Source organism: Protopterus annectens, chromosome 2.part1 (assembly GCF_019279795.1).
Source record: "Protopterus annectens isolate FY-2018-M chromosome 2.part1, PAN1.0, whole genome shotgun sequence".
In the NCBI taxonomy this organism is placed as follows: domain Eukaryota; kingdom Metazoa; phylum Chordata; order Ceratodontiformes; family Protopteridae; genus Protopterus; species Protopterus annectens.
In genome coordinates, this window is record NC_056729.1 from 1793865487 (window position 1) to 1793883217 (window position 17731).

The following is a 17731-nucleotide window of genomic DNA, read 5'->3' on the forward strand; positions in this document are numbered from 1 at the left end:
CCACCATTCTTCCCTTCACTAAATCCCACAGCTACCCTCCCCACCACTGCGTTAGAAGGCTTGTCAATGGGCAGAAAAGATGCACTATTCACATTTCTCTGACAAGTATGGGGGATGGGGGATGGGAAGAGAGACACACACTGACACATTGTAATGTTCTTAGCAGGAAGCCTGCACACATCAATGGGCGTCTTGCTTGTGGAGAACAGCCTGTTTTTAAGACTGAAGTTAAAGTTTAGATTGATCAGGAAGAATAACCCAACAGCAACAAGAGTTTCTAAGTGTGTTATATGTTTTAAGAGCTGACTTGTGACAGCTAATAAATCATCTTTGGATAAGAGGATTGAGCAATTTTCCATATTCACTGACCATTTCTACTTTCACTATATTATCACAGATGGCTGGATAACTGCATGGACTGATTCTGTCTTTCAGGTAAGTTAATCTTTACACAACTGTTCTATGCAGAATGTCTGTGTAATTCTTTTCTGTTTATTTCATCTTTGGGAGACTATACCTTACTGTGCTGTTTAACAAAGAGACCAGTTTTTGTTTTAGTTACTGAAGTCTCCAAGTAAAAGAAAAAGCACATTCAATGTTTAGTATATTGTAAGATTGTAAGTAGTTGCATCAGTATCCTTGCATCTAATTCTTGGGGATGTGGGTAAGTATGTGGCATGATTTTTAATTTCAGATTAGTTTTCTTGTAAACTGAACTGCAGGACTATGGGCAGTATCTCTGAAGCTCTGTATTTAATTTTAGTACTTTCTTTAGCTGAACAGGAAAGAGATATTAGATGCCCAGAGCTTACCAGAAGGTCTGTTCAGTAAATGTTTGGACAAAACTTCAGAACATTTATGAATGATCACCCAGATTTTATTCTGTAAATCTTTTGCTCTGTGTGTGTCCGTGCGTGTATGTCTGTGTACGTGGGCAAGTGTGCATGCATGTCTGTGTTGTGTGTGTGTGTGTGTGTGTGTGTGGGGGGGGGGGGGTGTTTCTGGTTGATTCCAGACTCATAAGTCAGTAAGTCATTCCTGTGTTTTTTTTTTTTTTTTTTTTTTTACAAACTTCATACCTAGTTTGAGAAAAGGCAATGGAAAATAGGCAAGTACTGCATTCTGACTTTAATAGCATAGAAATAAAGTGTAGACTGTTGTGACAGCCTTGGGATGGAGAACAGTCGATCTTATAAGCTGTCCATCAGACAAATAGCTAGGAAAGTAATGTCACTGTCCATTCCTTTGTAATCAGTTTCTACAAAGAACTAGGTGCACAACAATGAATGCACATTCCTTGTCACACATACTGAACTCTCTTGGGACATCTGTTAATGTTTAACACACATTCATTTTTTGGCACACGGTCTAGAATAAGGAATCCATTTCCTGTTGTTATACATGAAGCGTATTGAATCTAAGGTGTTGTTTATTCTCTGAATCCATGTGTTAGTGTTACTTTGCTGCTACGTGGCCTTATTTACAATCACAAACTGATCTCCCAAATGACAGTATACTCACTCTCTCAGGACTGCATGTGGGACTTAAGTATAAAATGAATGTTAACTCATTTTGCTTGGAGATTATTTTAAGTTGTTTACTGTGGTGCAGTTTGCCTACTTGTAAAATAAAATACAAAAAACATCTTCTTCGAGTTTGAATCTGGTCACTGGTTGGCAGTTGTTTTCACTTAGGGAGTCTGACATACTGCAGAGCTGCTTTCTGAAGTCGTATTATTCCACTTAAAGGGCCCATTGAATGTACGGATACTCATATTACTGCAATACAGACAGCACTGTGCAGTTCTGATGTACTTTCTAGCTGCATTCACCTTGTAAGTAACCCATCTCAAAGTTTAAAATCAAACAGGGTAACTGGCAAAAGTACACAATGGCTTAGTCATTAGCCTTACAGTATGACCAATGGGTTGCATTCTGTCTGAGTATTGTCTGCCTTGCATTACAGCATAGGTTCATAGGTAGGTACTAGACTATCGGCCCTAGGGTCTAAGTAAGCCTAGCCAACAAGTTTCCCTGGTTACGCCACCCAAGAAAGTTAATTTCCTGTGCCCCTGTTGAGCAGAGCCACAGAAGTGATCCCCGGGGTGTATTTCCTATTTCCCATCCACTCATCAAGATTTTTCTTGAAGAGTGCTAATGAGGAACTTTGCTTGACATAGATGGGTAGCTTGTTCCAGAGTATAGGAAGTCTCTGGGACAGGAATCTATCCCTCCAGCACTTATCCTGTAGCATATGTACATGGCAGAAATACAGAAAGTACAGTAATTATTTCAACTTCTGATTTACATGAGTACCGACTTGGCAATTAGCAATATACCCTGTGTCATCATACATTTGGCAGTATGACTCCCATTTGCAGTGCCTGTGATGGCCTACAGGTGGCAGGCATGTACACAATAAGGTATTCACAATGGGAATACTGGGACTTTACGGCTTGAGCAGCACACTGTCATAGTGCTTAGCATTGCTACCTCACAGCACTTGGTCTTTCAGTAAGGTTCTTGGGTGAGGTATCTTCTGTGCAAGGTCTACACATCCTCCTTTTGGATTTTCACTAGGTGCTGCAGATTTCTGCCGTATTCAAAAGACCATAAACCTTCCAAATTACCTATAGATATGTGTGCAATGTGTGACTGAATATATGTGCATCCTATCCTATTAGTTTCCAATCCTGTACCTGTTGAGTGAAATTATAGACTCCGACTCCCCTCTGATCCCAAATTGGATTAATTCACTAACTGAACTCAAAATCAATGTTTATTATAATGCTTTGTCACAAACCATGTTACAGTACAGTTTAAATTCAAACAAGGTAATCATCGAATGAACACTCAGACTTATTCACTGATCCTACAATAAGATAAATGGGTAGCACTCAGACACAATGATGCCTGTCTTGCAGCGGCTAGGCTACAGCTAGCAGCCATATGGACACTGTACTGTGCATTATTAAAGGTACATTACCACTGAGGTATTTATCAAGTACTACACCATCTAACATACTGATTACAATGTGAGCCAGCAGTGTAGTGCATTTGAAGGCCTACGTCTAGTGGTGCAAAGCACTTAATGGCCAACAGGTGGCAGGATTTTAACATATACAAAATGTTGTAGGTACCATAACCACTTACGTATCACCTTTACAAGGACAAGTGTGCCATAGAGGGACAGAGGGCATTGTACCAAGTCCTGCAAAGATAGAGACTTGGAACTCATAGTGGGGGTAGAGCTCTCATACTCATTTCTAAACAGGTTACTTGTCATCGTCTTTCCTCACCAAATAAATTAGAACCAAATTGATTGAAATCAGTACCTCATGGCAGGTATAGTTGAACTCACCCTTGTACTGATCTGTACAACTCCTACATCTACTACCTTCACTGTAAATAACTTTGCTTCTGTTTATTCTGCTCTTCATCACCAAACTCACTGGCATTGTAAAGGGTTACCCAAACCTGAACAGTTTACCTAACTTAAACTTCACGTTGGAAAACACCCTTAAGTATTTCAGCACCTTGCCAGGACCAAACACCTTTTTAGAAAACGCACCTTCCTGAGTTGGCTGTTGACCACTGTCTTCCCAAAGCTAAGTAATCCATGTATAGGTAAGCCCTATATTAATGACCACGGCTTGATGTGTGTAAACTATGGGGAAACCACATGACTGCAAGAGGACAGAAGCTTGGGAATGTTTCAAAACCTTTAGTAATGAATACCTCTCAACTTCCCAGATTTTTGCAGAATGTCCAGATTTTTGCCTCATATTTTTGGTCAGGTCCTCATAAAATTAGCGATTTTCTGGCAAATCACTGAGGACTGAAGTCACTAAATAATACTAGATAATGACAGATATTTGAGTTTCAGACTTCATATCCTTACAAAAATACACAATAATGCAAAACCCACTCTTCTAGCAACTGTCTTAGTTTATATGAGCAATATTTAAAATCTATACCTATTTTTGGGCCTTCATCCCCTCATTATTTTGGCTTTATCCAGATTACCGTTACTGAGGGGTTGAGACATATGAATCTGTTTGACTTACTGTGCACAGTTAGGAATAATTGCAGATGTCTAGTTCAGTAGGCTGAGGCAAATTAAGGAGGAAGTTGGTCTTTGAATAAAGTGAACAAGCTGAAGCTCTTGTGTTATCAAATAAACAACCTTACTGAAATAACCATAAAAACCTGGACAGTGCTCTACATTTAAACAATTCGATCTAAGAAGAGAAAGGTAAGAGAGTAGATTGAGGATAAACAGAAGTTTAGACTGCAGGTTAGAGACTGGCTTCCCTACCAGGGGTTAATAACAGAGTATAGGCAAAGAGAAAGGGATAGGGAAGTGTTAAAGACCATCTCTGGTAGAAATCTTTTTAAACTAAGTCTAGAATAAAAGTTGCTGTTATAAAGGAGATAATTAGAGCATATGATATATTGCATGATGTGTATACAAATCAATCAGAAGAGGGTAGAAAAGATTAAAGATTACGAAGTGAGAGAATGGAAATACAATACACAATGGAGTATTGTCAAGACATCTGTACTGCTTCCAAGTGGGCAACAAAGTCCAGAAGGCTAAGAGTTTTAATGGAAGTATTTACACAGATATTTTATACCCCAAGTAGACACTGGAAATAACATTTCTTCAGTTAGATAGCAAATGGTGGCCATGTGATGGGATAGTGAGAGGTCATTGGCAACATACTTTTGGGAATGTAATGAGTTGGTAGGTTTTAAATTTCCTTACAAAGTACTTTGTCAAAATACTGGGGGATCAAATAGTTGTAACTAAGGAAATGATTCTTTTGAGATGGATTATAAGATTTAAATTGATTAGATATACTAAGGCCTTACTAAGTTTACTGCAACTGGCTGCCAAAAATGCAATTACTAGAAAATGGACATCAAAATGTAAACCAACTGTAACTGAAGTGTTGAATGTTATAGACGAAATAAATTGCATAGAAATAAATGGCATTTGTGGGAGCAATAGACACAGAGTAATTTCAGGAAAAGGCAAGAAGAAGTGTAAGGAAAGTCAGGAAATGAGGACTTTCTTTAATGCTGAAATAAAGGAACATTGTTAAAAAGAAACCATAGGTTTTCAACATGAAAATAAGAGTGTTACTATGGTTTGTTTTCTTTTCTATTAATGTGTTTTTACCCATATCATACTTTAAAATGTGATGATTCAATAAAGATGTTTAAAAAAACAATACAACCTACAGCACAACCAACAGTGGCTAATGTCCTTCTGCACTTTCAAATGAAGACCTTCATCCTTTTAATATCATTATTCCTGTCTATAATCACTATCTGAAAACAATTGACCTGATTCTAATTCTTCTACCTTTAAGAGAGCTTCTCCTACACACATTAATCAGTGACTTAAAACCATCACAAGTACTGTCAGCCTGGGTCAGATGGCCTTTTTTCTCCATATTCTTATATTCCCACAGAACCATCTTTGATAGTCTCCTACATCATAGCATTAAGACCTCATTAGATATCAGATCGCTCCTTAACTCCTTAACCATTGCAAATCTTCTATTAGAATTATTCTCATCCCCGGGGCTGGCCAAAGAACCATCTTCAGTCCTTTCAACCCACAGTCTTCTCTCCACAGGCTTAGAGAGGGCTCTCTTCTCTCTCTCTCTCTCTATATATATATATATATATATATATATCTCTAGCTAAATTAGCACTTGGATGACTGGTCTTTTCAATGCAAAATAACTTGCCTTTCCAAGGGGGGTGCTGCACTCCTACCACACTCACATCCTCCATGGACAGATTATACAAGGCTGTGGAATGTGACAAACTCTTTTTGTTGAGCTTTTGTTGGAGAGTGTGCCTCCCGCAGTTATTTATTTTCTGAAATGGAGTGATATACCATAAACCACAGGGTTATAGGTTCATAGGTTCATAGATTAGTACTAAGCTAACTGCCCTTGTGAGCCATTTTAAGCCTAGCCATTTATCCCTTGTGAGACTCAAACCCCTCACCTTGTGTTTGTAAGGCAAATACCTTAACCATTAGGCCACCCTCCCAACCCCTGCATGCATGGCTTTCAGATTATGCATCTGCTAGGACCTTTTGAGGCAAAATTACTTCACCTCTTTCTTATTGCATCAGGGGCCCCCCAGGGATCCAGACACGGCTGACTTCAGTTTGTCATCATTATTAGCATTATCTGTTTAAGCCGCCTATTTCCTAATATTTATGCTTTATGTTAATAACCTTGTTGATTGATTTTCAGACAAATCTAATAAACGACTGAAAGCAATTTAGCATTCAGCCTGCAGTCATGTGCTTAGTTCATTAATAAAATCCTCTGTATGAATTTCCATAAAGCAAAATGAATGCTGTTTAGAACTCCAGAATGTTTTTACTCTGTTTCCTCCACTCTTGTGTTGCTTTGGGCCACTTGTTTACATAGAAAAGGCCCCCCTCATCAAATACATAGGTATTTGGAAGAACCTTTCCTTTATTTTTCCAAGTACATTCATAAAACAGTTAACAACAGTGAAAGACCCCTTAAAACATGTTACAAACACAGTTAGCAGCATGGACACTAAAGGTTAAGGGCTGGAGATGAAGGGAGTGTGCGGCCACAGCTGTCTCCCCATTCAAAACTGCAGGCTGACCAAGCTCCTTGCCATCCAACTCTTGCCTGTAATGGAGGGAGGGGGTGGGTATGTCAATCCCAGGGACTAAATTAGCCATAGAGCTCTTACCCTAATATGGGGTGGGCCAAACGTCAACCCTGATGTGGGCTGCACTTGATGTGGGCTGCGCTTGTGAACCTCTCAGGTAAAGAATCAATCCATTGTAGGGTTCTTCCTCTGCCTAAGAATCTGACAAGGTCAGTGGTGTACTTTTTGTTGTTTTAAGTGAATCTTTTGACTCTGTCTTCCACAGATGTTTATTTTCTGTAATGCAGCCATATGGTGTAAACCACAGGACTAAACATGGATTTCAAATGATGTATCCACCAGTTTCAAATGATGTATCCACGAGAAGTTTTTGAGCTAAAAGAATTCTTCCAGGGAAGGGACTTGTGAGCTCTGAAGGGATGGAGTGAATGGGTCAGCTAGGCAAAAGTTAGAGGAATCATTGGGTACATCTGTGGGATCTAGAAAAAGTATGTTACTGGGTTTACAATTCACTTACTAAGACAAATAAGTTTGCTGTTGGAAAATGTTTATAATTATCACTTTGCTTTCTTCACAAATTCTAATCTCCTGCAGATAACATTAAACATAACTGGATATTTCATTGCAGCTTTCATTGGCTTTGACATCAGTTGTTCCTTTAGCAAATGGAGTTTTGGATATTTCAAGTTTGTAGTCACAAAAATTTTACATCATATCTTGAAATACATAAATATATATGATGTTTACTTTTTGTTTCTGTAATAGTCGGGCCATCAGCTCTTGGCTAGTGCTCCTTTTCTTTCTATGATTCATCTATCTGGTGCAATTTCTTTGGACTGGGGATATGCAATCCTTCAATTACTAAAGTAATGGAGTAATTTCTGATCCAGGTCTGAGGATGCAGAAAGGAAAGATGAGAGCATCTTGGATGCATTGGCATTGTGCTTAATGATTTTTGCTGTAAGCCCTAAACTCTCTTGATATGCTGGGAAATGTGGCATGAGTTGGGGGTGTAGTGGGGTGGGAGTTTAATGGTGCCACGAGGAAGCTACTTCCACCAGCACAGTCACATGCCCCTGATTTCCCACCTGCTGTACATTCCAGCTAATGCCCCTGTAGAAAACTCCAGTCTCAACACTGAAATCCATAACTTTGAATGCATTTCTAGTATGTTCCTACATCCTGCCTCTGGATGATGTAAACAGGTATTGTCTCTTTATTACATTTTCCTCCACTGTCAGCTGCTCAAGCAATTAGGCCATTACTCAAAACTAGATTGTCTGGCTTGCAGTCAGGACTTCATCTCTCTCTACCACGGAGCTGGTTACGATTTTTCTTCTGATGTAATAACCCAATGAGTATATAATCTGGACATCTCTTATGCACATTGTCTAGAGAGAAAGCCATATAACCACCGTAATGGAAACAGGGTATTTATTTATTTACTATTTGTGTTTATTTACTGTTTATTACCTAGTAATGTAGTGCTGATCCATGTGTATTTTCAGACTTAGCCCAGGAAAAATATCAAACATGATCACTGGATAGCTACTGAGTAGCGATTGTTTGGAATACTTGGGCGGCGCAGTGGTTCAGCGGTTAATGCTGTCGCCTCACAGCAAGAAGTTCTCCGGTTCAATTCTCGGCTAGGGTGCCTTCTGTGTGGAGTTTGCATGTTCTCCCTGCATTCGCGTGGGTTTCCTCCAGGTACTCCGGTTTCCTCCCACATTCTAAAGACATGCTTCTGGAGCATTTCTCCCTGGGCCTCCGCTGAAAACATCTTTGGAACCTAGTCGGACTTTCCCGGTCAACAAATGTTAAATAAATAAAAATAACAACTAAGATTGAAATGCAAACATACTGAATACAAACATCTTTGTGTACGACAAATAGCATTTAATGTGGTATATAAAACAGACTGTGTTAAGTTATGTACAATATTTACAATCGGTAGTATAGGACTGTACAGAACAGACGAATAAGAGAAAGAATGATAATTGTAGAAGTGAAGATAGAGAGAGAAAGAAACAGGAGGTGGGGAAATAAAGAAGCAAAGAAGAGCAAAATCATTTGTATTTGTTGTTAATTTCAAGACAATATTAAATGGGATTCAGGGAATTTTCTTTACAATGGAGATTAGTGAATTAGTGCAACAGACAAAATTTCCAGTTCACAGGCAAGGTAAAGCCACGATGAGAAACATCTCAATATCAGCTTATTACTTTATCTCTGAATTGAACAATGTGGTGTCAGACAGCACTAGTGTTTTCCCAGCAGTCCACACATCATTTTAGCAAAGGCATCCCCTACACACACACACACGCACACACACACACACACACACACACACACACACACACACACACACACACACACACACACACACACACACACACACACACACACACACACACACACACACACACACACACACACACACACACACACACACACACACACACACACACACACACACACACTAACTTTGGTCCAACAAAAGATGTTTTATCATTTCTGTTCCACTATCTTTGTGTTTTTTGTTTTATTTATTTATTTATTTATTTTACATTTGTTGAACGGGTTAGTCTGGCTGGGCATGAACCCTTTTTCAGCAGAGACCCGGGGAGAAAAGCTCCAAATTGAGTACAAAAATAACATTCAAGTATAGAGATTATATAGCATGGAATAACAAATAAAGTAAGCAATAAAAATATATAAACAAACAATTTACAGTAATTACATTACAATCACAGCAGTGATAAAACAGCTTTTTACAGTCTAAGCAGTACAATCTGATTAGTTAGAAGTTTTAAATGGAAGCTTAAAACGTAGTACAGAAGTAAGATTTGAAAAGTGGGTGGAGGTAAGTTAGAGGAGGTTTGGAAAAGCTATAAAGAAAGACAGGTTGTTGGAAGTGAGAAGCAACGGTAAGAAGGGCTAGGAGGAGGGGGCTAGATAAGGATAGAAATTTAATATAGGAAATAAGATTTGAAAAGATACAGGAGGTTGATAGTAGAATTTTTTTTTGTGGAAGTACTGGAGAGTGGGTAAGTAAAGTAGGAATGTAAGAATAGCTAGTAGAGGGGGTAAGGGTATAAAAATGAATATATTTTATGGTGGCTGAGTACAGTGGCAGTGCGAATGATTTTTGAGGTGTTCCTTTAAAGCTGTTTTGAATAATTTTTTGTTGGTTAGGGACCTTATCTCTTGGGGAAGCTTATTCCAGGTTATAGATGGGTGATAGTTATACAGTTTACATCCAGTTTTGGTTTTGGGTTTATAGATTTGGAGTAAGCTTTGGTTAGACCTTCTGAGTTGTCTGGAGAGAGAGTAGTATGAAATAAGTGGTGTGAGTGTTGGACAGTATGATGGCAAGTAAAGGATGGACTGAGTAAAGTGGTGCGAATGTTGGACAGTATGATGGTAAGTAAAGGATGGAATGAATAATGGAGAGTTGAGAAGGTAGAAGAAGGTGAGATAGTTCTAACCAGTTCATTTGTTTAAGTGAGATGCAGTGATGGGATTTATAGTTTTGATTTGCTGCAAATTGAGCTATCTTATTGTAGGTGGTTTCAAGCTTGACAAGAAGGGTAGAGTCAAGATTAGTAAGGATCTGGGAGCCATACATAAGACTGGGTAGGAGGTATGCTTATGAGAGTGCAATTCTGGCATTCGAGGAAAGGAATTTCTTTGATCTGTAGAGCAGTCCAAGTTTTTGATGGGTCTTTTTGATACAGTAATTGATATGTATGTCAAGCTTCAATTGGTCATCTATGGTGATTCCTAAGAATTTGGTGCTGGATTCTACTTGTATGGAACTGTTTAGGGATAGAATGGAGAAGGTAGATTTGATATAGGACAGAGTTTTAGGGAGGAACAGTAGCAGTTTTGTTTTTTTTTTGGATTGAGAATGAGTTGATTGTCAGTAAGCCAAGATTCAATTGAGTTAAAGGCAGTTTCGGTGGAAGAATGGAACTCTGAGAGAGAGCTGGCTATAGTAGTAATGGTCGAGTCATCAGCGTATTGGACTAGGGAAGTCGTGGGGGAAGAGATGTACATATTGTTAGTGAAAATATTGAAAAGTAATGGTCCTAAAATGGAGCCTTGAGAGACACCCATTTGGAGTGGTAGAGGTGGTGAGAGTTCGGTCTGCCATTTAACTGACTGGGTTCGATTAGAAAGGGAGCCTTAGCTTTGTTAGTCCTTCACTTGCACTGGTCTCTAATAAGGTAATAGTCCTTGAAGGCACTTGCTTCCAGAATACACCTGTACATTTTTCAGATAGTTTTGCAATTTACAAATGCATGCCTTAACTGAGTAAATTTCCAGGGTCCAGGATTAGCCTTGATCCATTTGGTATTAGAAGGAAAAATTTATTGTGCAGAGGAAACAGTATGTTGAGAAAGAATTGGAGAGCTGTTTCAGAGTCTGAGAGGTTACAATGGGCCAGTCATTAGCTGTTAGTTCATTCAATGCTAGGGAGAGACAAGATTCTTTGAAATCCCTGCACCGTAAGATGGTAACATAAATGCATTGGATTTAATAGATAAGGTGAGGGAAATGCATAGAAACACACAACACTGATCACAGAAAATAGCTGGTTTCACAATACAGCACTTATGGCTGTTGATACAGATCTAGTCAAGCAAAGAATGCTTACCAGATGAAATATGTGGTGTAGTGGGTGGACAGACTGTGTAAAAGAACACTTGATAAGAGCTTGTATGTTACTGAACCACACTGATGATTGATTACATGCTCCAAGTTTGCCTATATTACTTAATGTAGAGTTATTATTCCCATTTGAATTATACCCTCCATGTTTTGGGATGCCGATTTCTTCCATTTTTGGTAGGCTGTGGTAATAGCTGTACCTTAGTTATAGCAAGACTTTGTACCCTTACTGTGATTTGTCTAATTACATGTGTACTGTCTCTGAAAATAAATGTAATGAACAGCTATACCTTCTGTTTTTAACTATGGCTCAGGTTTGGGCAAAAATAGTTAATTTCCATCAGTACATTTAATCAGTTAAATAAATAAATTACTTTTAAATGTTACATCATTTCTGATCCCAATTTATGTGTGTTTCCTTTGTAGATATTTTCTGAAACATTAAATTAATTGCAAGACTTTCCATTTACTGTTGGTCCACAACAAAAGCTTGACAAGGACGGAGTAGAGAAAGTGAACAGAGCAGTTACAGCAAATGAGACCCTGAATAATACATCTTCCAGAAAAAAAGGAGAAGTGAATGCATAACTACATTATACCAAAAGATTGTATAAGCATATTTCAACAAAAACACTGCACATATGGCTAATGTTGGACATAGATATACTGCCTACGTCCTAGCCCTTAGGCCTTGGAGCTTCAGTGCATCTCTAACAGCTGTAACATTAGGAACTGCATTAGCCTACCGGGTGGTCACAACCGTTGATGTCTTTATCTTGATTGTCTGTGCTGTCACTGTAGTAGCTGTCCATGGTGCTGGCAATGTGGTCAATACATATTATGATTTTCTAAATGGGATTGATGATAAAAGTAGTGATGACAAAACACTTGTAGACAGAATCCTTGAGCCACAGGATATGGTCAGATTTGAATTTTTTCTATACATCCTGGGATGTTTGTGTTGTATAGGTTTATGCCTATTATCTCCACTGAAATCAGAACACTTGGCTTTAATGTACATTGGTGGTCTCGCCAGTTCATTTCTTTACACAGGAGGTAAGTTATGATTAGTGCTGTCATTTTTTCCACAAAGATTCGCAGATAAAATGTAGTCATGAGAGAGAGAGTGCATGTGTGTTCATGTCAGTGTGTCTGTGTCTGTGTGTGTATGAGTTTGCATGGGGGCATATTCACATGTGAGGATTATGCATTTGGATTTCTTTTTGTTGACATAGCCCCAAAACTGACATTAAGTCAATTAAAGACTATAACATTATAAAATATCACACCTGGCAGAAAAGTGGCATTGATAACTTATAAATGGAAAACATCTTTTATTTATTTATTTATTTTACTGAAACAGTCTTTAGGCATGGGTGAAGCATGTGAACATAAGAGATATGTGATCCTGCATAGTGGCAGGGTTTTCATGTCTATCTACCCAAGGAGTGGGCTTAGACCATAATGTACACCTTCATTGCTGGGGTATCAACTAGGGCACAAAGAACTGTCATCACTGCCAGAATAATGACCTTCCTGGGCAGCTTTTTCCCTGACTATGTATGAATTTCCTGGATAACGGTGTGTCTTATTAGGGGAGATATGAGGCTTGATGGTCACTGGGCATGAGGATAAAAAAACTACACCTCAGTATTTGGTATTTCACAGATTTGTAAAACACAGCTTGCATGATAAAAAATACTATATTATATGCAAATGCAAATGAAACCAGTTACTACAGTTAGCAGTTTGTGTGGTGATTCCCGAAGCATCCTGGTCAGTTTTACTTACAATGTGGGATAGCTTCAGTGGGAAGTTATTAACATTTTTTTGTGTACAAAAGCCATCAGTTTGTTAGTACAACCAGCTTGGATTATTAAAATTAAGAGACTGTGCTTGCAAATGAGGCATCTTTATCTTTTTTGGGTTATCTGTGTTTATCGAAGTTAGGAACTTATGTGGTTTTTACTGGGAGAACTTTGGATTGTTTCCTACCAATAACTGTGACTTACTGGTCATCCTTTGTTATGACTTGCTCTTGACCTATTGTGTTACTGTAGTGATACACCACTGCTGGGTGTATATAACACACATTTTGTCCATACTGTATGTGATCTTTGGTGACAACGGTAAAACCTAAGTGACCAAAGTACAGCTTCCCTTCCACAAACAAAATATGACAACCCAACACTGTTGTGTGTTTCTGTTATAATTATTTTATTATTAAATGTTTTATGTTTTTGAGTATGGGCATGTTTTCTTTTAGACAAGAAATTGTTCCAAATTCTACTGCTTGAATGCAGTTTGCTAAGCACTGAAACTGAATAAGCAAATGCAACTGAACTTAAAATGTTTAATATAGTAACCTCGCTTGTGATCATGACCTTGCTTTTTTTAACACCGTTATTATATTAGCACTTAAGACATAGGAAAACATACATTTATAGAAAAGAAAAAAAACATATTAACTTGCTCCTAGTTACATACATTATGTATGTTGTTTTGTATAACTATCATCAGTACATTACATAAATTGCTCAATTCCTGCCTTCCATTAAACCACACTTCTTGTCAAGAACATTAATTTGCATGTATTTTTATTCCCACAATTTCCATTTTTTTCTATGTAATTTGCACCTACCCTTTTCTAAAGATAACATTTCTAGTTCTTTCATCTCTGTTACAGTATTCAATACTTCAAATACAGTTGGTTTAGACTGATTTTTATTTTCTAGTAATTGCTTTTTTGGCAGCCACCAGAATTAAACTTAACAAGGCCTTACTATGTGTAGACAATTCAAAGCCTGTGTAGTCTATCCCAGTGATTTTACCTTGGGAAATAATATGTAAATGCTCTCTGACTTCATACTACTGAATTCATGTCTTCCATATCAAATATTTTCATACAATTCTTCAGAAGTCTATTTCTTTTGTTATATTTTACTTTTAGGTCCCCCAGATGCATCTTCACTGTTGCAAATCAAGTTCAAGTCCATATCTGTAAGTAATATTCCCTGCTGAAAGCTGTTTATTTCTCCAAAAAAATTCTTAAGCTTGATAATAGCAGTTTTAGGTGGAATATAAATACATGCCAACATAAGCCCCCTCCCTTGCCAGTAGCCCTTTACTGCCAGAAATCTACCATTATTATCTTTTTCCCTCTTCTATTACTATTGGAGCTTCTCTAGCAATTAGTATTGTTACTCCCCTTTTACTTTGTCCCTGATATTCTGCTGAATATCCATCCTGAAATTCTTTCTTTATTAAATTGACATGTTCATTTCCTTCCAAATGTGTCTCTTGGAGTATTGCTATTGGCACTCAGGATTTCTTAATATAATTCAATATTCTTATCTTTTTTCTGTATCTGTAGGACATTTACATTCCAAAATAATATGGATAGCATAGCCATTATGATAAGAAGTTATTATTCCCACCTATTACACATGACAACTTTACACACACACACATACACACACACACACACACACATATATGTGTATATATATATATATATATATATATATATATATATATATATTTATATATATATATATATATATATATATATATATACATACACATATATATTTACAACTTCTGTATTACATGGACAAAATAATGAAAACCAAAGCTTAGGAAATCCAATGATCACCAACTAGGACATTACTACATATGTCGTGGTCATTGGATTTTCTAAGCTTTAGTTTTTGTAGTTTGTCTGGTCCTGTTTTATTTTTTTGAAAGATGGACAAAATAATGTTTGGCAGGTTGATCTGTTTGAACCTATGTCACATTTTTCAAGACATGTTTTAATGAAATCCCTCAAAAAAATAAAATTAAATTAAAAAAATAAACACACACACACACACACACACACACACACACACACACACACACACACACACACACACACACAAAGACATAAACCACAGGCTACCCCAATACTCTATTAACTAAAAACAAACACACAAAATTATGTACATCTTCAGATAATGAATTTTAACCCTCCTGATAGGACCGATTGTCCTAAATCAACAGCTGCACCCACAGTTTTCAACTAACTTAAAATTAAGGTTATCCATGCTAAAGGTCATGTTATAACCCATGTTCCCACTTACATTGATTGTTGTCTGCTCTTTTTCCGACCTCTATTCCCCTCCTAGATGTGAAAAAAATGTGCATACTTTCAGAAAACATTAACCTTTAACATTAAGAAAAAAGTGCACTGGCTATCTTTAAATAAAACTAAATTGTACCCTGTTCTAATAAATGCACTGAAGTATTTAGTCATCCAGGAAAGCTATCTTTTATTCACTTCCAATAATTTCAAACTTTATTTTTTACTGAGCTGCTTGCCCTTGTATCTTTTAATTTTACATTTCTCTTAGCAAACAACACTTAGAACTCTTGAGATTACTTGTCTGAATCTGTAGCCAACTTGTTTCCATGGAAACATAAGAAGAGAATGTACAACTACCCTCAGCTGCAGACCTCTCAACTTATACTGAACATTTATTTGCTAAAGGAAAAAAAATGAAACAAAACAAAAAACACTGTAATATCATTACATATGCAAGAGGCTCAGCCCTTCCCATTACATTCACCATGCTTTCTCATTTTTCAAGTCCACGTGCATACACATAAGAAAATGTTTTTTTTAGATTAAGCCAAGGGCATTAATCCAGACATTCACCTATACAAAAGTAAGAGAAAACATCTCAACTCTACATATATATTATAATCAGTGCATTTTTACACCCCCATTGCCCATGCTAACAGTCCAAGATTACAACATAGTAACTTAAATGTGCTTTTGTCCATTTTCTTCAGTTTTTACATTGTAATTCCTACATTTCTTACATTAAGTACTTGCATACTTTAGTATCTTTATCCGATGCAACAATCACTGAAAAGACTCACCCCAAAATTTTAGATATCCTTAAATACATATTAGACAAATCTGCCTTACTATATGACAAGCAGTTTATATCATGAAATGTTTTATACAAATACTGTTAAGAACAAAAATCATTTTACTTACAGTTACTTTATTTCTTTTTAGTGTTCTCCTAAACAGTAATGATATGAAGTGGAGTATATGCTTTTCAATCCACCTAACAAGTTCCAAAAAGTCAACAAAAGTCCAATTTTTCTCAACCACTTTTTCTTGTAAGTCTGTATTTCACAAATGCAATTGATGCTTTATAGTCTCACATTTATTCACTAATTTCAGCATTGCTGGTCTTCTTCCTGTTTATCTCCATCCCCCAACAACAGACTCTGGTTCAAGTTCAAGGTACACTTGATTCTTCTAGTCAGGTCCTGTTCTTTTTCATGTCAGTCAAGCATTTTTCTTTGGAACATTGGACAAGGCTTCATTGGCAAAGTCTCTCTATGAGGTTTATTGTCAGAAGAATGAGAAGCAGAGTCCCTTTCTATTTGATGGCTCACTTTTTATTGGACAAATCTTTGTATTTCCTGCTTATCCTGTTCTATATAAAAAATGGCTTTGATCCTCCAGGAAAAAAATATTCTGAAAGCAGCTGGATACAGCATCTTGAATCTCACACTTGCCTTTCGACATTCCTTGATTACTGGAATACATTTGCTTCTCTTCTGCCTGGTGTACAGTGAATAATCATTTTCCTTAAACACAATACTATCTCCATTCTTAATACTTTGCCCTTCTGCCACAGTTTTGTCAGGATCAGCTATTTCTGCTGGTAGTATTTCATCTTTACTAATACAGGTCTTAGCTGCTTTCGCATGGCCAAGTTTGGAGCATACACTCGATATGCCCTTCCAATTAACAAATCCCACTGTGGAACACCAGTGTAGTTGCTTAGTCATGCTTTCATAAAATCAGTACAGTCTGTTCCTTCCAGTTTCTCTCGGACAGCAGAAAATTTCATAGTTTCCCTGCTTGCTCTGTCATCTAACTCTACCATTTTTTGAAACAGTTCTTCTTGAGAATCTTCATTTTGATCTCTGACTTTTGCAGTTTTATCACTTCATCTGAATAGCTCCTTAAAGGTCCTTCCATTTTTCCAGCCTTTTGTTATTTGAGTTGATATGCTTCATCAATGCTTCGTTTATTTTTAATCATCTCTTGAGTACATTTGATTTGTTTTTTCTTCACCGAAATTACTCACAGTCAGGTCTTGTACCAAAGCTGGAGCTTGAACTGCTTTTTACTTTTTGCTGAACATCCGCAGGATTCTTCTCAGTCGTTGTTTTCTCTTCACCTTTTCTAGTTAATTTTTTCAGTCTCTCAAAGTTTCTTCTTTGTTGGCATCCAGACAGTGTACTTACTAGCCAGTAAATGAATTTTACTAAAGCTGGCAAAATTACTAGTCCTTGTTTCTCAGTTTCTTTTT

The 17731-nt window shown here is 37.2% G+C and overlaps 1 protein-coding gene across 1 annotated transcript in view; it reads left to right on the top strand.

The window, feature by feature from the left end:
* Positions 1-194: 194 nt before the first annotated feature.
* Positions 195-17731, top strand: part of LOC122794640 (ubiA prenyltransferase domain-containing protein 1-like) — a 101105-nt gene continuing 83568 nt past the window's right edge. The window contains exons 1-2 of the mRNA XM_044063226.1: positions 195-435; positions 11778-12407. Of these exons, the coding sequence (XP_043919161.1) occupies positions 11993-12407 (415 nt within the window). The 5' untranslated portion in view covers positions 195-435; positions 11778-11992. The remainder of the gene's footprint in view (positions 436-11777; positions 12408-17731) is intronic.